General features: G+C 31.7%; 1 protein-coding gene across 3 annotated transcripts in view; it reads left to right on the top strand.

Annotated features, from left to right (window-relative positions):
• Positions 1-7,753, top strand: part of LOC143252024 (vacuolar protein sorting-associated protein 54-like) — a 116,686-nt gene extending 108,933 nt beyond the window's left edge. For all 3 annotated transcript variants that reach the window (XM_076503554.1, XM_076503552.1, XM_076503553.1), the window contains 3 exons: positions 479-559; positions 3,256-3,458; positions 5,738-7,753. In XM_076503554.1, coding sequence (XP_076359669.1) covers positions 479-559; positions 3,256-3,458; positions 5,738-5,840 — 387 coding nt within the window. In that variant the 3' untranslated portion in view covers positions 5,841-7,753. The remainder of the gene's footprint in view (positions 1-478; positions 560-3,255; positions 3,459-5,737) is intronic.
• The last annotated feature ends 19,037 nt before the right edge of the window (positions 7,754-26,790 follow it).

The following is a 26,790-nucleotide window of genomic DNA, read 5'->3' as shown; positions in this document are numbered from 1 at the left end:
TGAATATTGTGTTAATTTTAAGGTAGATGAGCATTCATATAAAAGATGCTAACAAAGTAACTTATGTGCTGTGTTTTTACTGTAAGGTAGATGAAAATTTCATAATCATGTTATATGGGTGTGTTCCATGTAACCACTAATTTATGATGTACATTTTTTTTCTTTTAAGCAGAGATAATAGCTGCTCTTGAAAGAAGAGAATGATTGTCTCCTGTATATCAGTGGAGGAATTAATGTCTAAATATCACACATCTGCCATGAGTTTAATCTTATATTATTGATTATCTATATTATTCTTATATGAGCAGTAACATTGAACATCTTTAGTTCACTTTGATTACTTCTTTTCTTCTTGTTAGTATTAAACATCCTTGTTAGAAATCAAAAATAATAATTTTACCAAGTCTTTGTAATGATATCTTTTTTTTACAAAAGTTTTAATCAACATGAATATGTTTTTATTTTCTTCCATTTACAGGATTACACCAATCATACGCAAGAGATTGTAAACAAGCTCATTACTATTATCAACCACATGTTCGAATCACAACTTTCTAAAGTAAGTATTCAGAGAATATCACAACGCTTGTTTTGTTTTTATCAGATCTTCAGATGTGCAAGATAAAATCCACAGTGTATCTATACAGTAACCATTTAGCAAGTGTAATAAGATATCACTATTTTAACTGATGTAGTCAGAGTTGCTAGAGAATTTTTAAACCATTCTGTGAAACTGTGAAAGAAATACTATGAGAACATATTGAAATATCAGTATAGTTTTTCTGAAAAAAACACATTTTTGGAAATATACCTCCAATAATTAATATAACTTTTGTTTGTGGATATTCAAAGTTCAATGTGTTTATTTGACTTAAGTGATTAAATTTGTGGGTGAGATTTATTGTTTCAGTGAGTTAGTTCAGTAAGGTTTCTTAGCTGGAAAACTTGATATTTAAATTCTTTACATTATGCTGAACTAAAGATGTGGGTATTTGCAAAGTACTATTTACTTAGTGTTAAGGAACATTAATGTTAAGTTCATATTATAGGTTTTTTACATTGTTAGTATGTCACTACTATCAATAGTAGTGTAAGTTTTTATTGTTTCAATGAATCACTGTTACCATTCCTAGCAAAGTATTGTTTTTTGTTTTGAATTTCACTCAAAGCTACTTGAGGGCTGACTGCAATAGCCATCCCTAATTTAGCAGTGTAAGACTAGAGGGAAGGCAACTAGTCATCACCACCCTCTGCCAACTCTTGGGCTACTCTTTTACCAGTAAATAGTGGGATTGACCATCACATTATAATGCCCCCACAGCTGAAAGGGCGAGCATGTTTGGTGTGAAGGGAATTCAAACCTGCAACCCTCAGATTACAAGTCAAGTGCCTTAATTACTTGGCCATGCTGGGCTCTTAGCCGAGTGTAAATATTTATTGTTTCAATATATCACTGCTACTATCAGTACCATAAGTTTTATAGTTTTTGGACAACACTATTATTATTATTCACAGCATAGGTTTACATTGATTTAGTCTATCACTATTTTCTTTCAAAATGTATATTTTTACTGTTTTATTATTACACTTCTACTATTCATAGTATATGATTTTACTGTTTTGTAGAGGAGTATCATCAACATGTAGCCAAATATCAAAATAAACAAAAGATTTTATATATTTTCTCTTATTGCAATATGGGTGCACAGTATGAGGTAGTCAACTATCAGTATATACAAAATATTTTATATTTCACAAGCATAATTCATTCTAACTTAATAGAATGTAAATAAAGACTGGTTGAAATAATGTAAAAATGCTGTATAACTATACAAATAATGCCTGATAAGCAGTATAAAAATGTTAGGAATGCATCTGTTTTTTTCTAGACTACAATTGTTAAGACTTCTGCAACCTAGAAAATACTTTTAAACCAAGGCTTCTAAGTTTCAATTTGTTAATTAGTATTTCTTGAGAAATTGAATTTATATACAGCTCTTTTTTAAACATTTTTCTTTTGCATGGGTCAGAAAATTATTGTTAACATTTACTACTTAGTTATTTTTTATGTACTGTACAAATAATTCTGTAGAGTTCAAGATTTCTAAAGTACTAATTCTTACTTCCTATTATATTTTCCTCTACAAAAATTGGACATCAAAGTATCTTACTAAAAAGGTTTAACAAAACTGCAAAATAGCAAAAGATCTAAGTAAAATCCCTGATACTTCATGGCTGTGAAAACAATATGCTTCTGATTTTTAACTTCTTAAAAATGGAAAAATATATATAATAGCATGAAAATGTTATGCTTGTCATATCATAAGACAAAACATGAGTATTTCTAATTAATTAGTTTTAATTATAGTTCTAGCTCTGCTTATACCCAGTAGGTTTTCCATTGTTTATGAGAATAAAATTACTGAGCAACAGAAAGTGTGTATGTGTATATTTATGTATCTTTAAGTGTTTGGGCTTGTGTCACATGATTCACTTTTGTATATTAAATGGTGTTACTGTTGTTTGTGAGAATGGAATTATTTAGTGCTAGAAATGTGTATGTATCTCTGTGCTAATTGTGTTTATGTATCTAAGTGGTGGGCTTGAGTGTGACATGGTTCGCTTGTGTGTAATATAACGTCTTACATTATCATTATGGGTTTCAAAATAAGTATAGTATATAACTTGGAAATTTTGATGTGTTACTTGTAAATATGAAAACAAAATCTATAATATATTGGAGGCCTGGCATGGCCAAGCGCCTAAGGCATGCGACTTTTAGTCCGAGGGTCGCGGGTTCGCGCCCGCATCGCGCTAAACATACTCGCCCTCCCAGCCGTGGGGGCGTTATAATGTGACGGTCAATCCCACTATTCATTGGTAAAAGAGTAGCCCAAGATATGGCGGTGGGTGGTGATGACTAGTTGCCTTCCCTCTAGTCTTACACTGCTAAATTAGGGACAGCTAGCACAGGTAGCCCTCGAGTAGCTTTGTGCGAAATTCCAAAAAACAAAACAAACAAAAACAATATATTGGATTACCTGTACTAGGTCTGTTTTTATATTATCATTTGTTTATTAATTTGTTAATTCAAATATGAAAAAAGTAAGTAATTTTTTTTTAATTCCTTAGATTTTGTTTTTGAGGATTTTAACTGTAACAAACTCTAGATAACATTTAATTTGGAATTTGATACTATTTTTTTGCTTCTATTATTCAAACCTTGTTATCTCAACTGATACGTGCTTTTAACAGTGGGAAGTTAAAGCACCTGTTCCTTCACCTTGTTTTCGAGTAATTTCAAAACAACTCAATAAACTTCACGAAGCAGTTTCAGACCTTTTACCTCCTGACCAGTTACAAGATATTTTCTATGAAGCTAACTTGAAGTTTAGAGTTGCTCTGCAGGGTCATCTCAACAGGTTACAGATAAGGAATGATGGAGGGCCACAACAAGGGTAGGTGATATTGAAAGTAATTTGGATACGGTTTGTATAATAAGAGTAATTGTCACCAGTGTGGGTTAATATTACAGACTTAGTAGGATACAGAGATTATAAAAGTGACACTGCATAGAGCAGTAAAAAACACATTTTCAAAGTTTAGTAACCTTATGCTCAAACAGCATAAAGTTAAATAATGGTTTGAAGTATGTAAGAAAAAGTGACTTTGAAAATAGATATCATTGCCTGTTCTATTACCTAAAGCTATTTATTTTAATGTTATCAATATTTTGACCTTTATTACTTTTTCCTGAACCTTCACCTTATTTGATGACTAATGCACATTAACAGAGGGTTAAATAAACACTTTGTTTGGATGATTTGAATATATTATTGTAACTTTGCTTAAAAAATGTTTCAGAAAGTCTTTCTGAAGAGAAATATTCACACAGCAAGAGTATTATATGATGCAGTACAGATGAACATAGTATACATAGTGTTTTAAAGAAAAGAACCTTCAGTGAACTTCATGTAAATGGAAAAGCTCACACATTAGAACATTTTGGACAACTCTGGGCTCCAGAAACCACATTCCAAACAAATCCAGAGCAACATCTTCATTTTCCAAGTCGGACTATATTTACAAAATAGACTTCCAACCTAAAAATTAATTTTGATGAAGGCAGGATATTTCCTGATGTTTTTACCAAGATAATAAGAAATAATTTTAAATTATGAAAATTCACAAGTCAAAAATCCACCAACTTCAAAATCAGCAATTGTTTACATCAGAAAGATATTCAAAGAAACTAGATTCACATTCAACCATATACATCTGATGTAACTTCAATGGTCTTGTGTATCATAGAAGCCAGTTTCAACTTATAGTAAAGAGATGAGAAAATTTGTAAGGATTTTTTTGTCTCAGCTTACCCAACTTTTTTGTTTTGGCAGCAACTTGTTACAACAAAAATTACAGAGTGTGACAGTTATGACCATCAAACTAAGTGTGGTTGGCAATTAGTAAAATAGATCCAAGGGCAGCCTTGGATAGTGAATTATCATGTTGAATATTTCTTTTGCACTGTTTATCCTGAAGATATCTTTATAGGTTTTTTAATCTTAAAATCTTCAAGGTGTGGGAAGAATGAGCATTTTTACATTCACTGTTTTGTTTAGGTTTATACATGAGATCTGTAACTTGCTAAGTTACTTTCTTTACTTCTGCATGTTTTTAAAATATAATATTTGTTGTTGTTTGTTTTCTATATCAGTGTTGAGTTACTTTCCAGTTATTAAAATGTTTATCTACTATTACCTTGAAGTGTGTGGTCAAAGTTTATTTGTACCAGGCTTGTTATTTTGTTGTGTTTTTAACTTTGGCCACAGTGATATCTTCTACAGAAGTTCTTTGATCTTCTCTCTAAGTTATATTATTTATATCTACTGTTGGTTTCTTAGTTTTGCCCTCTCAACTCTAAACTTATGAGTGCATTATAAATTTTTGTATTATATCTCTCTCTCTGTCTCTGTGTGATTCTTTTTGTAGTGTTTAAATTGTTATCCAAAGTTTTGTTTTCAACTAACATGCATACTGGGTAGAAAATAAAGTATTAGTGAAAGTTGTGCTAAATAGTAGTAAATGGGAAATGGTGAACTGTATTGGAACCTTGAACATTTGTAAAGTTACAGCTGATTACTTTATGTATACTCCTATGAGGAGTATAACTTTTGAATAGTACTTTCTTTATACAGTAATGAAATAAAAATTGCCAATAGGTTTCAAACATGATACATACAGAATGTGTACTTTATCTTAATATATACAAGTAGAAGTTTTGTAAAATATTATGTTTCAAAGGTTTTGTAAACTAATTATAAACTGTATAGCACTGTAGAAGTAGTGTTCTCTAAATAATATTTTTCTGTTTGTGCTCCTACATGTTGAACAAAACCCAAGCAGAAAAGCTAAATAAGTACACTTCTGCTGTAAATATCTAAAAAAGTGTTGTTATGAACAAAAACTTTAATTATTTATTTTTCTGTGTAAACATTTTACATGCTCAGTAGCAAATTATGTATATTACTTGCTTATAAATATTTAATTTCTGTTATAATCATATAAGAAAAAAATCTTAAGTAAACAGAAGTTGATCCAAGATTACACATTGTGCATTTTATGATTCAGTGTTTTCTGTATGATTGTATGGATAAATATTATTTTCAAACTTTACTACAACAATAATTGTGTGTAAACTGATGCAAACTACCTGTTTTTGTTTCTTTCATTACAGGATAGTCACTCAGGAGTTGACATTTTATGTAGAAAACTTGAAAAACTTGGATGTACTACGAGATGTTAATAATAGCATAGAAGATCTTTGGGCATCTACGTGATAAATTTTATTTTAGTTATGATTATAAAACTAAAAGTCATTTTTTATATAACCGAGAATATATTGATATGTGTACAAATGTAAAAAATATAAAATCAAGAAACTTAGATTTTTTGTGGTGTCATGTGAGAAGGTGCCATGCAAATTAAATCACAGATTCAAAATGGATTTCTGAAATGTATTAATTCAATGCAGACATCACTTAATGATTTTAAGCAATTTTATAGGGATAACTTTATATACATATATTTCACTTTCAAGTTGTCTTCTGGTTAGAATTTTTAGGAATGTCATTTTTTTTCTGCTGTACCAAGACTGGTAAATCAAGTTTTTTGTTTTAGTAAAGTCATAAAACATTTAGTGAAAGAAAGTTTGTGATGTTTTATATAATTGATTTTGGGTGCTCTTCAATAAAACTTTGCCTGTGTTTATTTTTTTATTGAACTAGGTTTATTTATGGTTTTCAAAATAAAAAACATTAATGCAATGCTATACATATTAGTGTAAACCTTGAATTCCTTGTGTCTGTTCCAGAGGAAAAACATTATAGAAAGTAATCTCCACAGGCCTTCCTCATTTCATAATATTTGTAAAATGTTGTGAAAATACCAGAGAAGTCATGAAATTATTTTAACTTTGCCTAGTTTTATGCATAAACACACTGTCTATTAGTTAAGGTAATGTTCACCATCTAATAATGGGACTATGGATATACATATATATATTGAGTGCATTAATATGAAACAATATTTCATAAGAGATGTAAGAATAGTTTACAAAACATAAATATTACAAGCATTTTGTTTGATAATTTTAATTAAATCATTTAAATGGTAAGTAAAATGTTGAGGTATTAAATCTTTTTACAATGAGACAGAAATAGGATCGTCTAACATATAAAAGGAATCAAGGTGAAGACACAGACACTGGTTAATAGATTTGAGTCAAGACTAATGACAAAATTGATAGGCAAATTGAAGATATTACTGAGTGTCAAATTATATTATTATGGCTCTATTTCTTACTCAAACTGAAAGAAAGTAATGTATGAAAGCACTTTCTAAAGTGTTTGTAATATGAGAACATTCTTAACTAATATGTTCAATAAATTTAGTAACAAATGTATTTAGAATATAGAGTTTTACCTTGTTAAAACACTTAGTCATTATTATATGTTAATTTATCTTCTTTCTTGGTTATATGTACTTTTCATATATCATAAACTGTAAATGCTAATGGAGTTTTAAGATTAACAGATTTATAAAATGAATAATAACCTTGATAAGTTAATATTCTGTTTGATAAAATCAATATCCAATATGTTTTTCATTGCTACGATAACTTTAACTGAAGCAAACATGAAAGTATATATAATTATTGTAGTTGACTAAAAGTAGAATACTCATAATATTAGAGTGCTAGGAAAAATAATAATAATGCTCTAAACCTTTAATTACATCAAAAGGGTAAAGCAGCCAAAGTTTCAAAACTTTATGAAATAATTTAATATTGCTTCTAATATGTGTGACGTGGCATAGGGATTTGTTAAAATTCCACAGTTGTTGCTGAGAAAGAGAAAAAATGGTATTTGGAAAAACTTTGAAGTGATGTAGTACTATTGTTTATGTAAGATTGTCATGGATTGTTTAAGTATCAGTAAAAAGAAATATTGTTTTCTTCCATTATTTTGTTTTTAAATATTGTTAATGGTGGGTTGGAAACATAGTATTTATTTTGTTACCTTTGTTTTGTTCATGTATATAATTTCACAAAATCTCATTTACTCCATGAAGGGTCAATCATAACAATAGTAAGTCAGAATGAAAATTATTGCCTGTATATTTCATCTAATACAGTGTGTAACATGTGAATAGTCAGAAGACTTAATAAAAAAGATGATTTGTATTCCTGGAATTGTAATTTCTAGTACTCTCTCCTTTTTTTTAAGAAAATAATTAATTTATATTATAACTTTATTTTTTATTTCTTTAGTCAAAATATCAAGAATTTTACTAAAATATTGTAAGCTTTAAAACAACTACACTTTCCTGTGACACATGATTTTAAAATCTTCAAGCTGTACAGGAATATTAGCATGCATACACATGTACATTGTTTCCATCAGGAAGATTTAAAATTATTATGATGATTCAAAAGAGAAAGTCACTTAAAACGCTGTTCATGCTGGTATGTCTTCAGACTTGCATCTCTGGAAACTGAATTTCATTACCATTGGTAGGAAGAGTATAAATCTTACAGTACTAGACTTGTTATTTTTGGGGGTGCCCAACCATTGTGTGTTTAACACACAACTAAATGATGAGGTAAGTTTGAGCTGTTGACAGCAACAGTCTCTGCAGCTGTCTCTGCTACAAAACATAAGCTGCAATGAGAGAGAGTGGCCAAGTCAAGTACTTAATTGTGGCATGGGAGTGTTGGGTTCATTTCAGACTTCTTCCACCCGAGTGAGTGGCATGATATCAACAATATACATTTCAAATAACTCTAAGGGTAAGATTTAAAATCATGGTGGGATGTGACTTTTCCCATATTATAACAAAACAAATAATTGAAATATGTAAATATGTGGTTACTTTTATTATTTTTTGTAATACCTTTTTTTTTTCAGAGGTAAGGCTTCAAACATTTGTTAAAACCCTTCTGTTTTTTATTATATTGTGTACTTTGCTTATATTTTGTATAATGTTTTATCAGCATTGGAAATTTCCTTAAAAAGAACCCAGTTGTCAGGATTTTGTAAAGTTTATTGTAATGTAATTTAGAGCATGAAAAATGCTCCTGGTGGCTCATCAGTAAATCTGAGTTTGTTTTTCATGGTGATAGCTGGCATTGTGTCCTCAGTAGCACTAAAAAAAAAGAACTTAATGTAATTCTTTAAACTTGCATTAATAATAATAATAATTCACAATTACTGTTACTGAACATGGTTGCTCATTCATCCATGGGGGACATAACAAAGAGATGATCAATCTCTTCAACAATCAGTGATAGGGTATTGAATATCTGCCTTCCCTGTACTCTGTCACTACTAAATTAGGGTCAGCTAGTGCATATAGTCCTCGTGTAGAGCTGCATAACATTTCAAACAAACTAACTTGTTTGTGTAATGCGTACGTTTCTATTCTAAGTGTTGTAACTAGAAAACTCGACAATCTAGAAATCACCACGATTTTGTTTTAAATAATAGAGATAATGAAGTGTTTTAAAGTTTAAGTAATATTTTAATGTTGTATGATAGGAATATTGTAAGATGTAAACTGAAAAAAAACAGCTGTTATGAATACAGAAACATTGTAAGGTATATGTAGGTTACTTTTGTATTGTCACGCTGTTAACTGTAAATAACGTTTACATTTGACCGTAGGAACAGGATTACTGAGAACTTCAAACTAATGATAATTTCTGAACACAATGAGCTGCATACTGAAAATTAACTTAGCCATAAGTATAACTAATTAAATGTTTTCTTATGTTTTTGTCCTTCTGGCGGGCTTTCACTTAGCTTACATGTAACAACAACAAAAAAAAACAAACAAACCGGTGTTTGATTCATCACCGTGTGCATAACAGCAAGCAAAACAAACAGCGAGACCAATATGTCTTTGGACTAAAATAAAGAAGTTTACATTTCTATTTTAAAGATTAAAATTCATCGGTTTGTCATTTGTGTATCTTTGTTGTTAACGATATTTTCAATCAGGGGTTGTAATTAACATTTACTTTTTTGATGCATATTTCTGATATTTGTGGTATTATATATATTCACTTGGTTGGGACGACAACATCACGAACTTAGTGTGATAGTTATGTTCATTCTGTGGCTGGTAAGACAGGATAAACTTGTTCTAATTGCAAGCAGTAGCGTTCTTTCCCATTGTCTCCATCCATAGAAACCCACATAGACAAAGAAATTATCAGAATGCAGTTTGAGTCAGGTTTAATAATTTAAAAACTAACCTGGATCAGGTATTACCGTTTATTTGGGTTTGATAGTCATTATGAAATCCGTGCCTTTAAAATTACACAGATGCAAAAAGGAATTTTAGTTGTTACAGTTATCATTAAAGCTTGTTAAAGACCCGGCATGGCCAGGCGGTTAAAGCGTTCGACTCTAATCTGAGGGTCGCGAGTTCGAATCCCCGTCACACCAAACATGCGCGCCCTTTCAGCTGTGGGGGCGTCCCACTATTCGTTGGTGAAAGAGTAGCCAAAAAGTTGGCAGTGGACGGTGATGACAAGCTGCCTTCCCTTTAGTCTTACACTGCTAAATAAGAGACGGCTAGCGCAGGTACCCTCGTGTAACTTTGCGCGAAATTAAAAAAAACAAAGAATCCATAGAGATTGGCTGGTCATAAACGTGTGTTTGCAAGCTCTAGAGAATATAGGCATAGGAAAAACTTGTATTCATATACGTGCGAGTACCACATTCACCTATCTGGGCAAAGTCAAATTACTGCACCCACAAAACAAAAAGAATTACCTACATTAAAAAAGAGAACACCAGTTGAAGGAGAAAGATAAAAGAAAAATCCTACTAGGTCGTGGAAAGTTCGGGTTGCTAAAGAAAAAACGATGCTGACCAATGAATCTCGAAACTCATCGAGGACTCCCAAAAAAGAAGTATCATCAACAGTTAGTGGCCAGAAAAATAAACTAGGTAAGTCTAGTTCATTTGGTGGCAAAAAATTAGAACTAATCACTAACATAGAGAGAAACTCCCCGTTATTGGCTCTGTGTAATGTAGCCAAAGCTAAATTAACTTTCTTTGAATATGATAAAGAAAGTAATGCAAGGAAAAAAAGAAAACCAAAAAGAAAAATCGTAAAACTAAGTAATTCAAGTGAGAATTCAGAAAATGAAGATGAGAGAGAAGAAGATTCTCATACCGACAGTTCCTTCCTCCACTAATGATAATAATTCAAATGATGTTAATAACTTAAACAAAACCTTGATTGTTGGTAACAATGAAACAAACCAAGAAAATAATTTAAAACAAACAGATGAACAAAATAATGAAGACCAACATTTCACATTAGTAATGTCTGAAAGAAAAATAAGATATTCCGTACATAATGAAACTACACAACAAAAAGCTACACAACCTAAATCAAAACCACCCCAATTTTCTATAATTATTGAAGGCGTTCCTGGCACATATAACCAACCACAGTTAGCAGCAGAAATAAGCAGATGCAATCCAGGTGTCGAAACGTTTGTAAATGTCAAGGCCAAGGAACTGCTGACCTAAATAAACTTTTTAAAGAATAGCCCAAGGACGCATTCACACCTGGTAACATAAATATGCATCTGCCAGGAACACAGCCTAAGGCTATAGTAATCCGTGGGGTGCACCATTCAATAACCAAACAGAATATTGAGCTGGGACTAAACAATCTTAACATACCTTACACAAAAATAGAAAGAATTATATCCAAGTTATAAATTTAATTAGAGTAGATTTAGAACAATATTATAATATTTTAGAATTGAAAAATAATGGTATCATTTTGTGGTACCAAAAATACCAAGTCGAACAAATAAAAACACCAGCAGTTGTAATTACCCAGTGTTTTAATTGTCAAAGATATGGACACGTCTCAGCGGCATGTCTAGCAACGCCGAGGTGTTGCGGATGTGGCGATGAACACCATATATCGGCTTGTAAAAAAGAACAACCCAAACCAAAATGTTGTAATTGTGGTGAAACACATACAGCAAATTACAAAGGATGCAACAAATATAAACAGATAAAACAACGCATCTACGAAATTAAAACAACAAAACCATCACAAGATAACACATCAAACACACACAACTACAGGACCAACTACATATGCACAAAAGTTAAAAGAAAATATTACACAACCAAAACCACTTACTAAAAAACAACAAAATTCAACGAAAACGGTAACCACTTTACAAGAACAAAAACACAGATAGAACAAACAACCAAAAAAACAACAATCTTACAGTAACAGAAAACACGAAGAAATAAACATAATAGTAAACTTAATTAAAAACATTCTCACAGAGTTTATTACAGAATTTACTAAACCGAACCAATCGAATAATAGCATCGACCTTTTTATAAACATAGCTAAAAAACACATAACACCACACATACCACAATTAATAACAACAATTACAGGATACATGCTAAAATTATAAAATTCACAATTCTAAGTATCAACATCCAAGGTGCACTTGCTTTCAAGAAACACGAGATCGAAAACTTAATAATAGATATTAACCCTGATATTTTTATCATAAGTGAAACATTAATTTATCCTAAAAATAGATTTAAAATATGTAACTATACTTCAATAAGAAAAGATAGAAGAAATAATGACAACAACAGAGGAATTATGTTTCTATATAAAAACCATCTTTCGGTTACTGAAATCCCAATGAACAGCAACAATGAAAATATAGTGGTTGATATTCTCTTAGAAAACCACTTGAAAATAACAATAGCAGGATTATACTGTTCTCCAACCAAGTGTATAGACATAAATCTAATATACAACATCTTTTCCCACAACCAAAATACAATAGTAATAGGTGATCTGAATTCCAAACATAAGAACATTAGATGTAATTCTACAAACTCCAATGGAAAACACCTATTACAATTCATAGATAATAATAGTATATCCCTTATTAATGATAATATACCGATCCATACTACCTATGCAACAAATTAAAATGATATCCTAGACATCTGTCTCACCTCTTACAATATGAGGCAAAAGCTAATAAATTTTAATGTGGGAAAAGATGTTGACAGCGACTATCTTCCAATATGGTGTGTCTTCGATCTCACCCCCCATAAAGATAAAATCAGTTGGCAGGACAAATTTGATTACAAAAAATCAAATTGGCAAGAATTTCAAAAAGTGTTAGACAGTATACTACCGGATAAAGTTAAACATACAGCATACAACGAATCAGAAATAGATTCTTACAGTCAAATAATCATGGAGTGCCTTCTAAAAGCAGCTACGGACACGATACCTAAACAAAAATATATAACCACAAACAATGGATGGAAACCAACTAAACAACTACTAACAATGTTTAAACAACGAAGACAATTAAGAAGACTGTACATGGCAACAAGAGAACAAGAATTAAAAACACAAATTATAAACATTAGAAATAAAATTAGAGCAGAAATTAAACAACTAAAACAAGAAAAATGGGACAACTTCTGCTCTCAATTAAGCGAACAAACCGACCCTAGTAAGTTCTGGCTACACTTGAAAAGATTCACAAATGAACCCACCATAAGAAAATACCCAACACTGGAATACCCAACAACCATTACTACAATAAAATAAACAGCCACGTAACAAATAACATGGAATTATATAAATCACACTTTCCAGTTAACATTAAAAACAGCAACACTAACAATACATATGACTACAATACCTTACTACTCATAAAAAAAATCAAACTGAATGAACTTGAACAAGCAATCAAAAATACAAAAAACAAAGCACCAGGAAATGATGGAATACAAACAATACTTCTCAAAAAAACACTCCAAAATTATTTGACCCCTATTAGCAATATTTAATTTATCTCTACACTCTGGATACATCCCAGTTTTTTGGAAGCAAGCTAATATTTTAATGTTCCACAAAGACGGAAAACCAGCCAATAAACCAAACAGTTATCGACCGATCAGCCTGACCAGCTGAGTAGGTAAAATTCTCGAAAGAATAATAAGCAATAGACTTTCCACATTTTTGGAGATTAATTCAAAACTACCAGAAGAACAAAACGGATTTAGAAACTATAGAAAAACAACAGATCACTTAATTAGGTTAACTGAAATAATAATAAACATCTTTAATAAAAAAGAATGCACTGTCGCCTGCTTCCTCGATATCGAGAAAGCATTCGATACTGTATGGCACAATGATCTTCGGTTCCGTATGTATGAACTGGGACACCGCGAGGAATTATTCGCTGGTTATCAAACTTTTTCGAAAATAGAAAATGTAGAGGGAACTTTCTCGGAGTTCTTCACTCCAGAAACTGGAGTCCCTCAAAGGAGGGGTAGTTAGTCCTATTCTCTTCACCATGTATGTAAGTAATATGCCACTTGAAGACCCAAACCATGGATACGCGTCTCAGTTCGCTGATGATGTAGCAATTTGGAAAAAGTGCTCCTACACCAGAAATAGCAGCCACTAACTTACAACTACGACTAAATAGATTATGTGAATATTGCGAAAAATATAGAATTAAAATAAATACAGCGAAGACGCAATTAGTAATATTTTCAAAATCTACGAAATATCAAAAAGCTCAACCCCAAATCTATATGAATGGGGAACGCCTTCAGACTGCTACATCTGCAAAATTTTTAGGATTAACATATGATTTGAAACTTTCATGGATAAAATATGTAAATAACATAAAAACTAAAATTTGGCGAAGAATAAACTATGCTAGGAGTCTAACTGGTAAAAACTACGGAACAACACCAGAAAACATCATTAAAATATATAAGACATACATTAGACATGTAATATGCTATGCAGCTCCTTCATGGATCAATGTAAGTGTAAAACAAATTCAAACCAAACTCTAAACATTACAGAATACATTAATTACATCAGCATACAGAGTACCTAAAACCACTTCATCAAAATTCATGCATAATTACTCAAACATACAAACAGTACCAGATATACTTCTACATAGTACAATAAAGTATTTTGATAAAAATTGGCGAAAAAATGAGTTGTTATGCGAACTACACAGGTATTACATATATAATGAAGAGACCTAAACACCTCTCCCTGTTAAATTTATACATTAGATCACTAAGATAAAATCATTTAAAATAATTATAATAATTTTAATAATAGAATAGAGCTAAAATAAAATAGGCCACCTACGTTCTAGACTTATGTTTAAATAATAATAATAAATCAAAGAACAATATAAACGGACAATGTCCTGAAAAGAACCAGACCAAACTTATGGTATCACTCCAGCCATTCAGTATATAATATATTAATCTGGCCAGTTCAACAAAGTTATGGAAGGAGAAAGAGGTCTAGTGTACCTGACCATCCTGGACATACAAATAAATATACCCAAATACCAGAGAGAGAGAGAGATTGGCTGGTCATTATCTGTAGTGTGATTATGCCAAAAAAGGAACAGAGGACATAAAGACTATATGTATACTTCAAAAAAGTGGATATGGCAATACGTACAAAAGTGTTATCGTTGTCTCTGACTACTGGCAAGTTGATACAAAAGGTGAAACCAGAACTAAGGTTGGTTTCCTCATTCAAGATTTGTATGGGTTTTTCAGCGTTTGAAATGCTAGCTACTTTTGAGCAGCTGATGGATCATGCATTTTGTGAATTGCAGTGGAAACGATTATTTATATGTGTTGACGATATTCTGACATATGTCACACATTTTAAGCCAAAGATGAAATTTTAAGCATGCTGTTCAAATGTTTGTGGCGTCAGAAAAATGTTCTGTAATGTAGACGCATGTCGAGGTTTTCAAATATATAGCAAGTACGAATGGAATGGCTATAGGTTCTATTAAAATATAATAACCTGAACCTACCAACAAAATTGAAAGTCCGAACATTTATGGGCTTATTATTGATACTTTGAGGCTAATTTTATAACATTTGCAGCACAATTTCAACAGCAACGTAAGTGAAATCGTATTTTAGATAAACAAAAGACTGTAGAGTCATTTAAGTCAGTAACATATGTCTTGGTTGAATCTCTAATGTTCGTTTGTCTGATATGTTCAATTTTTTTTGGATATGGAGACCATTAACATTGGAGTTGGAATTGTACCATAAGAAATGCAGGATAGCTGAGTGTGTACTAACATACATGTGTCACATGATGTATGACGAATCTTGTTACTATATAATGAAGAAAAAACTGTTTGCAGGTCTAGTATTTATTAAACATTTTTTACACAGTTTTTATTTGCATGATTTTAGTGGACCATGCATGGTTGAAGTAGCTCATAAACTTTGAAGGTACAGAAGGTGACCACACACCGATTCACAAAGTTGCAAAATTATAATTTAACAGTCTAGCACTGACCACGCTGGTGTAGTTTGTTTATAAAATATCCAGATCAATGTTATCATGAAACCTAAAGTGTTAGCCACGCCAAAAAACCATATAAATATTAAATATTATGCTAATGAATGGATACGGAATATGAAAAAAAAAAACAACGAAAATAACTTGGGTCTAGTTTAGTAATACTTGCCATGGAACAGCATGACCATCGTTGATTGTAGTGCGTAGCGTCTGATAGTTGTTTGGTCAATTGATGGCATTGAAGGAGGTATTGTATTGTTGCTACGACCTGTGAAAATGTAATGATGCAGCAAGTGGTCATGAAAGCTTGTAGAGTCAAGAATAATCAAACGTTACATTTATTGAAGGGCGCTACAGAGTGTTCTGTACTACAACTAATCTACAATGGTTTTAATGACAACATTCCCAAAATATGTTAAACAATGTTGAAAATACTAAACTTCCTGATAATCTAGGAAGAAAAATTGTCCATGCCAGAAAAAAATTATGTCAGTAAGTTGTAGGTTTCTCCATTCCAGAAAATAATTTTAGACACCATTTGACCGTCCTCTGAAATTGATCACAGTATTTACAGTCAAGTAATAGCATTTTGTCGCTTTGCTGAGGCATATTCACTAGCAAGTACTTTATATCAAATTGTTCCACACATTGGCCGAGTAATGGATAATTCGCTTAATAGCATCTTCCAAATTTTGTAAGGATTGGGTAGGTGTGGGTAAGGTTGAACCTTGAGATTAACACAGATCAACTCTGTTATAAAATGATTATTAACAAACTGTCTTTGAAGACTTGTTTTCTTATATCTCAGTTCGTCTGATGATTTTGAGTTTACTTCTTATATCAAATTTTATGTAAACTTCGCAGTATCTTCCCATGATATAAAAAATTAAAGTTGTAAAATATTTCTCTTGGCTACCACAGATAACTTTTGTATTTTCATATTATGCGGCACGTTTTAAGTATTCTTCTAAAATGTTGGTTCTCGGTAACTCAGCGATACGTCCGAGGGCACTAGCATTCGAACTTCGATACCTGTTCTTGACAAAACACAGACAATAGCTTTGTACAGAAGAATAAAATGAATTTAAGTTATGGCTTGGTGATTAGGGCACTGGACTTATAATCTGTGAATCACGAGTTTAAATTCACGACCATGCACACTCACCCTTTCAGTTTTGTATACGTTATAACGTTACGATCAATCCGACTCTTCATTGATAAAGACTAGCCCAACAGTTAGCAGTAGATAATGTTCAACCAGCTACATTCTCTCTACTCTATCACTTCTATATTAGGGACTGCGAGCGCAAATAGTCCTTGAGTAGCTTTGCGCGAAATTCCACAAACTTGTAACGTGTGGAATTGATCTATTATATTTTGATTTAACAAATACCACCGTATTTTTTGAAAATAAAAAAGTTAAGCCCTATTTTAACAGCAAGAGTATCTCTGTTAGCTACATTAGTAAAATATGCAACGAACTCAAGTAAAATCGGTTTATTAGAAAAACTTATTTAATTTTTAACCACAATATTCTTTATCTAGTCCTTAATTTTAATAGAAACTTCCTAACATTACTGAATGTGATGTTTTTTTTTCTCTCTAGATGGCGAGCATTAAATTTAGCACCACCTTCGTCACGGAGCAGCATTCGTCTGACTTCATGTTTTGACAGCGTCGTAACATTCACATATCAGAAATTAAAACCATAACAGATCAGCTATCGTTACAAACTTTTGGACATTTTGTAGTTAATTAAAGGGTATGATTTTTTAACACCAAAATAATAATAATAAGAAGAAAAGATAAACAAAAACAAAAGATGATCAAAGCTGTTGACTGCATGACGCTCGAAATATCTATTCGGAATAGGGGAATAGATCACTACCAACCCATGACTTAGAGGCTGTTGCTAAAGTATAGTAAACTTAATAGTCGATTTAACTTTGAACCGTTAAAGACTGGAAGTGTTGCGTTTGTTAATTAGTTTAATATAAGCTTTTTAAGCATAAACTATACACACACGTATAGAGAGATCCACCATAATTTTTATTTCTCCTGAAACTATAATCAGGAATGAAGAAGCTAAAAATGTTAGTATTATTAAATCAAATGTTGAAATTTCTTTTGTTTCATTGTAATTTAACCCTAAAAATCGGGCTTCGATACATGTGGTGGACACAGCAAAGACAGCCTATTGTTTATCTTTGTGCTGAAATAGGAAGAAATAAACAACCCATTGTAACTTGTATATCTTGTTAGCTTTGATTTAACGTAGCATCGAGCACGAAAATGTGGAAACGTGTTATTTACTGTCTAAGTCGCACATCTCAGTTATAAGGATCCTCCGCTGGTACAGCGGCAAGTCTACGGAGATTCAACGTTCAAATCAGGGGTTCGATTCCCCTCGGTGGACTCAGCAGATAACCTGATATGGCTTTGCTATAAGAAAACACAAACCAGTTACAAGGGCTGAGTAAGGCCGCGATTTTTGTTAAAAACAAAAAGTTAGAATAATAGGTGTATTATGCAAAAAAGATTCCTTATAATTAACTACATTTTGAGTATTCAAGCTAAGGTGTTCGTAAGTTCAGTAGATATTTTCAGCTGACCATGAGAACACATATAAGACTCCATTTTGCTCACCTCATATTGTTAGGTGGTTAAACAGGAAGTAAATATTTAAATTCAGAGATACTTAATTAGCTGTCAGAACAAAGCCACGCTCGACACAGCCATAGGCTAATATGAATAGGCAGGAATTATCATTCAGTAAATCAAAGACTTGAATAAATGATATTGATAATTAGCCACAGACTAACAACAACAACAAAAATGAACAAAACATTTTATTTCCAACGTTTCATTTCTACAGCTTATTCAGAATGATAACTCTATAAAAGATATAAATTCAATTGTTTCTATGTACCTACGAAAGCAAGACCTCAAGAATAAAAAATAGGTCTGGAATACTTTACAATTTAAATTTGGAATATTTTCTGTTCATCTACTTTAATTGTTGATAAAATATCTTATATTAGTACGATTAAAATACACAAAACATATGATAAAGAAACTGGCGCAAAAAACTTTATCAAACACGCAGGTTCCAGAGGAAGGAGGGTTCGGCCGAACACCCTATTTTTGCGATTTATGCTTATATTGTTATATAGCAGCATATTATGGCATCTAACGTGTTCTATATAACCTACATTCTTCTGATGAAGTATTAACATCTTTTTGGTTTGAAAAAGTCGCAGAAGTTTCTGTTGACGTTTTGTAACTGTAATCCCGTATTGCTGTTGTCAGGTTTGACGACAAGTTTCAACAATAAACAATTAACAATATTATCCACTTGGTTTAAATAATATATTAAAACAAGACAAAGGTATATACAAATGTTTGTTACTCTGTTGGTTATAACAGTTATATCCAGAGCTTTAAATAATTGTCTTTTTTTCGTCAAAGACCACACAGACTGGTTCAGTTGCTTTAGAACACAGTTTACAATATAAATTATCCTTCTCTTCTCTGTCATTAAAATACAGTCTGTGATAATTTCACTTCAAAAATAGCCACTATACGATCGTTGTTGATAAACTCCCAATTATACAGTGTAAATAATTTTTCAATGCATATTCATACCCCAACAAAAGATGGCCCCAAATACAATCTGTTACCTATTATGATTTATCCTAGACGAGTCCCTGACTTATTATGTTATGTACACTAGGCATTAATATTTCAAATATGCCAGAAGTTTTAATCTAGGAGTTAATTAAATAATAATATGTTTTAAATTCATGATATCTGCCAACAAGATTGCTACACACAGTTTTCTTTCTTAACGCAAATATAGTTTAATATACACATAACAATACAATTTGTAATAGCTGTTATTTCAAATAGTTATTTAAGATATTGGTTTAAAAATGTTATACAAACTTACAAACTATATTTAGTCTTCTATCTGGCGTAGAATTGAATATTTTCTCGATGGTCCAGGTCATCGATGAGCAAGTTAATTCCGAGTTGATATTATCACACATCGTTTAAAGTAGCTTGGTTTGCCTCGCGACACTTATAAGCTGACTTTTTATCCACGAAGATATTTAATATCCTCGTGGAAATGCAAACGTCTGAAGTTTATTCGCTGAAGTTAAATGGTTTGTAATGTTTGAAATCTATAAATTTGCTGGGTTAAATTATGTAGTTTTGTGATTAATAAGCTTTAATCACAGTTATAACTTTCGAAGCTCATGGTATACTGACTACAGTTGACCAGTAATAACTGTCTCTTGGCGCTTTGGTTTATATAGTTTAAGGCAAAATTCTTGAACGTTCATAAATGTTTGAAAACACGTAAACCACATATTGTCGATTTTTAGTCTCGAGAATCTTCTACAAATTTAGAGAACTTGCGTAATACTCATCCAAAAATGCACCAAACTGAAATACACGTAGGTATTAAAAACGTGTTACTGACGGAAATTATAATATGAATTGTAAAACTTTTATATATGATTTATCTAAAAAAAGTAAAACAGTAACAGTTCTATAACAACAGGTTTATAAAAAAACACATAAAAGTATTATAATTCATATTATTAGCAGTTGTTTGTTTATTATTGAGCATAAACTACACAATGTGCTATCTTTGCTCTGCTCACCATATTTTTAAAATATGCGTGTTAGGTTATGGAATCTTATTACAAGGTCATCATTTAAAATAAAAACGTGTTAGGTTATATATACAAGGTCATCAAAAATAGACCTATATTTCGAAAAATAGACCTATATTTCGATCAAAAGTTGTAGTAAAATTGTATTATTGCATTTCGTATCATTTAAGTTTTCCAGTAATTGTTTCAAAAAATAAAATACCTAATTTTTAAATTATAAAAAAATCGTTTTAATAAAAGTCATTCTTACTTGATCAGCTAAAAAACAAACAAACAATGATGCGAAACATTCTTCAAGATAAATTTGTGTCTGTTCGCATTTTTCATTTCTTATAATAATAGGTCTATAAATATATGAAATAAGCGTACTCAAGATTAATGTCAAGTTATTATTATCAACGAAAACTTTGAAATCTAATTTATATCCACAAAATTCGGACCGGATTTCTGGTCTGATATAAGTGGAAATAACGCCAAAAAAATGTACGTGTATATTATAAAAATGTGTGTTGCTGCTGTAGTATCAGACTAGAAACATCCACGAAACACTGTCTTGTCAGCAGACAAACAAGATTAACTCTTTTTTTTTTTTTATAGAATAGACAAGTTGAACCTGCAAAATTTATGTAAAAATAAAGTGGTTTTTGTTCGCTTCATTTTGGGACAGGAGTTGCATGATATAAATATTTCTGACCTTGATTACATACTTCAGAGTAAAATGTCAAAAAAATGAAAAACAGTTCTGATTGCTACTTATAAGCAGTAAAACTAAGAAACAAAAGTAATAGTGAGACTCCACTAGAAACAAAAAATGTCGTTTATCCAGAGGCATCGCAACAAGTGTTAATGAGGGGGTGCTTGAACTACGATATCATTTATTTTATTTTATTTTTATGCTCTTAAACCACTTATCTCATAGAAATATGACCATCTGACGCGTATTATTAGATGAAAAGCGAAATGTTCTTCCTTTCTGTTTAAGAATAACTATACAATGGCCCTCTGTTCAAAAAACACCCGACTAACACCGGGTAAGAACAGCTAGTTTATGATTTTTAAAAGTTTTAAAACAATACTATTTTATCTTCTGGTATTTTTTAAAACATTAGCAGTCTTAAATATTCATGAAGAACAAAACAGCAGAGAAACGTTTTTAGACTAAAGAAGTTGGTTTGACAGTTTGGAGAAGTTAAAGAAAGAGATGCGTTTTCGTTTGTTTGGTTTTTTTGGTTACTGAAAACGATGCAATTTTAAAGTTATAAATTCGTAAGATTACTAATACAATGCTATAAATAATGGGTAGCTTTCCGTTTTCATTCATAACAAACTTTGATGTAATTAGCAAAACAACTTTACGTTTCAACTTATACGAAGTAAGTTCAAGAATATATTGATAGAAATTTTGTTTTTATTCTATTACTAATTAAATCAAATTAATTATAATATTGATATAATTAATGAATTTTCGAGCGAAGATAAAATAACCTATAACTATTATTCGTTTCAACGTATAATTTGCAATTTATTGCAACATATATTGACATTTAGAATATTATAGATTATCTAGAATGTATATTACGGAATTTACAATAGCGACAACAAAGAAACATCTTTATTTTCGTAACCCTAAAAAATATAATAATAACATAAAAATGTTATTTTTATTTTAATGTAATCTTGAACTTTGCTAGGTTTTCTTTTCATTTTAGATAATATTATCGAGAGAAAAGAAACGCATTTAAACGCATGTGTGTTTTCCTTCATATTATTGTATGTCTCCGGATTTACAACACTACAATCAGGGGTTCGATTCCCCTCGGTGGGCTGAGCAGATAGCCCTTTGTGGCTTTGCTATCAAAAAACACACACACACACCTTCATATTATTTGTTATTACCTGTATTCGTCAGTTAAATTTTTCGTTGATGTTGTAAAGACACGCATAGTTATTTTTAATTAGATGAGTATTTCCTAATTAAGATATATTTTGGGGATTGCTTTAATAGCTAAAATAACAACATTTATTGCGTGGAAATATCGTAGTTTAAAGTGATTTGTCTCAATTTTATGATGTACCTCATCATTTTTTTCTTCATACTGCATGTAGATTACATTTAGTTAAAACCAGGCATATACTTATATATTACAAAAGTTACAGTAGATGCAATTCAAGTTATAAAATATAGATCGGTAAAACCCTCGAAATCTTGATAATTTCTGCCGTAATAAACCAAATAAGTGAAGATTGAAGAGCATTTTATGTGAGTTTTCTGTTAACCCCCCTCTCACCTTATCTTTTAAGCTGGATATGAATTCCGTCTGACTTAATTATTTTTACATCAAAATTTTAATTTGACATTAAACATGCGCTTTATTTATTTAAAGCCACACCATTTTCATTTAGCATAAAACAAAATCCTTTCGTTGAGGCATCAAAATGTTGAATAAACATCCTTTACACAGTAAACCTCGTGTTCTTCTTTAGAACAAAAGAAAATAAATCAATATAATTTGATTTCTTCTCTTATTGTAAACTACTTTAAAATTTAAGAAATAAGATATTTTATTTATCTTAATTTCTTGCAGTACAGTGTGATTGTATGTATACATATAAAGATACTTTACAAGTCTTTAAAAAATTAAATTATTGCAAGTTCGATTAGGTTACGTGCTTTGATAATTAACTTTCTCTAACCAAAAACCGCGGTCATGTTTTGTCCAAAATATGAGTTTAAATTACTTAGAATGAACAACTGTTATGATAAAAAAAGACTGTTTAGTGGAGATATTATCTATTTATTTATTTCATGAGTGAATATTTTATTATTGTTTTGTTCATAACAAGAGAACTAAAAGCAATTATTCTGAAATAAATGTTATAACAAATTTAGGTACGTAATTCGGTAATGGCCTGGCATGGCCAAGAGCGTAAGGCGTGCGACTCGTAATCCGAGGGTCGCGAGTTCGCGCCCGCGTCGGGCTAAACATGCTCGCCCTTTCAGCCTTGGGGGCGTTATAATGTGACGGTCAATCCCACTATTCGTTGGTAAAAGAGTAGCCCAAGAGTTGGCGGTGGGTGGTGATGACTAGCAAAATGAGGGACGGCAAGCGCAGATAGCCCTCGAGTAGTTTTTGCGCGAAATTCCAAAAAAACAAACAAACAATAATTCGGTAATAGTCGTACTCATTGTTGTCTCGATTACAGAACGTCATTTGAAATTTATTTATGTTGAGAATACATCGTAAGCAGACAATTTAGTAATAATCGTATAATTGCATAAAAAGAGCGTAAAACGGCAGACATAGAAAGACAGAGCAGTGAAAAATCGAAATAAAGTTTCGTAAAAGAGGCATACGGACGGAGAAGAAAGGCCTAAATATTAATATAGGCCCAACGGTTGAAATATATATATATATTATAGTGAGACTAAAGTTGTCGAAAGAGATAAAAATTAATAGTTTATTTCCTCAAAGAAAGTTCTAAAGTAATTGAGCCTGCCTGTGTGGACTTTGACAAAAAGTAGACGTTTATTGGAAGTAAGCCTAAATACGAAGAAGAAGCAAACGAGTTTAGAAATATGGAATACAACTGTAGTAGCTCGACGAAACGTAAGTGAACCATGCTCAGATAATTTAGTGATAGTAATAGATAAAAATAGTTCATTTTGTCAATTGAAATACTAAAGGAAGTTAATAGGCCTACATGGAATTTTCACAAGAAGAAAACTATGTAGCGTTTATGATATGCCTGTGATCTCTATAGAGTGAAGGATTCGTTTTACTTACGTCTATCTAGTGATGTGAGACATGTTTATTTATATTGTTTTCGAATATACATAAAGCATACTAGGATATTTACAAAGACTGCTGTTGAGAAACAAGAAAGAGTAGCTGACAGTATGAATGCTGCTGCCAGAAGACAGGGAATCATAATTACTTGTCAGATTAGGAACAAGAGACCATGATTAATGGTCGGCTCAAGTTAGCAAACGAATCAACAGTGCCAATAATAATGGGACCATATGACATATATCAAGAGGTGCGAATTATTTGCTTATTGAGAAGTCCTACAACCAAGTACATGATTTACATCTTTTGAGTTACTTTATGGATGCCTTACATAGTCAAAGGCCTAATAAAACAAGAAGTTGTTGTAAATTCGGAAGCTAGAATCATCGAGCCTTAAAATTCAGCTTACTCTTCACCAGTTTTACTCGTGAAAAGGGACAGATCAAACATTGTTGACTAGATTCCCAGAAACTAAATCGTGCCACGCAGTTCGACTCGAAACTCTAATCAACGCAGATCATGGTAAAACTAGATGGGATCAGGTTTTTTCAAAGATCTACTTCAGTAAAGGTTGTTGGCAACTCTTGATGGAGACGGGATCTAAAGAGAAGACAGTATTTGTGACACCAGAAAGGTGTTACAATTTAAATGGATGCCGATGGGTTAGTCAACTCAGCAGCAACATTGGACTACATGACGAGCAGGATGCTGCACGACATCACTAATGTTGACCACTATGTGGATGACATTCTGACACACACTGCAAGATGGGAAGACCATCCGAAGAGAGTGAGAGTTTTTCTGGCGAGTGAGGGCAGCAAACCTCTCCATCAGACTATCCAGGTGCTACATTGGATATTCTGCATTGGAGCTTGTTGGGCACAAAGTGGGGGATCATGGAAAAGTAAAAGATAGTTCACATACACGATACAACAGCTCCAATGATCAAACAGCAAGATCTCTCCTGCAGTTGTTGGGATTCTACAGGAAATTCTTCTCAAATCATGCCAAAATTACTGCAACATTGACTGACCTGAACAAGAAATACTTGCCTAACAAGGTGAAGTGATAACAAGCACACAAGGTGGCATTACAAAAATTAAATAAAATGTTGAAAAGTTTGCCGAGTTTTAGAATGCCAGACGACTACAAGAAATCATTCATTTTCCAGTTTGATGCTCAGACATTAGAACTGGGACAGTAGTCTTACAAGAACATAAAGACTGACTGTTTCCAGTAGCATATAATAGCAAAAAGCTGTTAAATAGTGATAACTATAGCGTGGTCAAACGAGACTGTCTGACCATCATATTTGCCATTCAGAACTATCTCTATGGAAAGAGCTCATCACCTATGCTTGGGAATTATTATACAAAAGCCTTTGTTCAACCAGACTAAAAATATTAATTATCTGTGTTGATGATGGTTGCTTTGCATCAAATGAAGAACAGGTATGTATGCAATCACATGGGTATCGTTTATTTCCATGTTCTCTCTAAAGGCACCAATAATGTACAATGTTTGCCCAGTTATATTAATGGATTCAGGAGCAGCTTGTAACAAGTTCCTGGAAAAGTAAATTGTAAATTTCGTTTATTTATTTATTTCATGTATTGCCAGTTTTATGCCGAATAGTGTGGGTTTCCTGTGGTTTCCCGTCATTTTTGACAGGCTTTTACGCTAGTAATAAAACAATAAACACAAAATTAAATTATCAATAATAAAATATAAAGTTGATATATCTGATATTTTATCTAACAGTATGTGTGTGAGTGTTGCACTGTGGTAAAAGTTTCGCTTGTTTAGGCCGATGTTCAAGCACGAACTACCATATTGTGGTGATAGTTGTTTTGAACACTTTTCAATGTATTGTTTAATCTATTGTTCTTCAATGAACTATTATAAATAATGGAAAATTAGTTGCCAACGAAATCCTAAAAGATGTTTTTGAAATTATAAATATTACGACAATTCATTTGATGCTTTGGGAGAAAATATGTAAAGAATATAGCAGAAAAACGATTTTAGAAAGATAAATGTATTTGATAAGTTTTATTAAGTTCATAAAATATTAACTGTATTCCATTTTGAGGATAATTAAGAATCGTTGTTTTTCTTAATACTGGATTTTTTGGGGATTATTGTTCTTATTTTAATTAACTAATTAACATAGTTCCTGGTATAATAGGTATGACTCTTGACTAGCCGTCATTGAACATGCTCGCCATTACAGCCATGGGGCATTATATTGACATGGGCAACCCCACTATTCTTTGGTAAAAGAGTATCCCAAGAAATGGTGGTGGGTGGTATTACTGACTCGCTGCCTTCCCTCTAGTGTGTCACCAATA

The sequence above is a fragment of the Tachypleus tridentatus genome, chromosome 6 (genome assembly GCF_004210375.1).
Source record: "Tachypleus tridentatus isolate NWPU-2018 chromosome 6, ASM421037v1, whole genome shotgun sequence".
In the NCBI taxonomy this organism is placed as follows: domain Eukaryota; kingdom Metazoa; phylum Arthropoda; class Merostomata; order Xiphosura; family Limulidae; genus Tachypleus; species Tachypleus tridentatus.
Note: the sequence above shows the minus strand (reverse complement) of the source record. Positions and strands in the feature narration are given on the sequence as shown.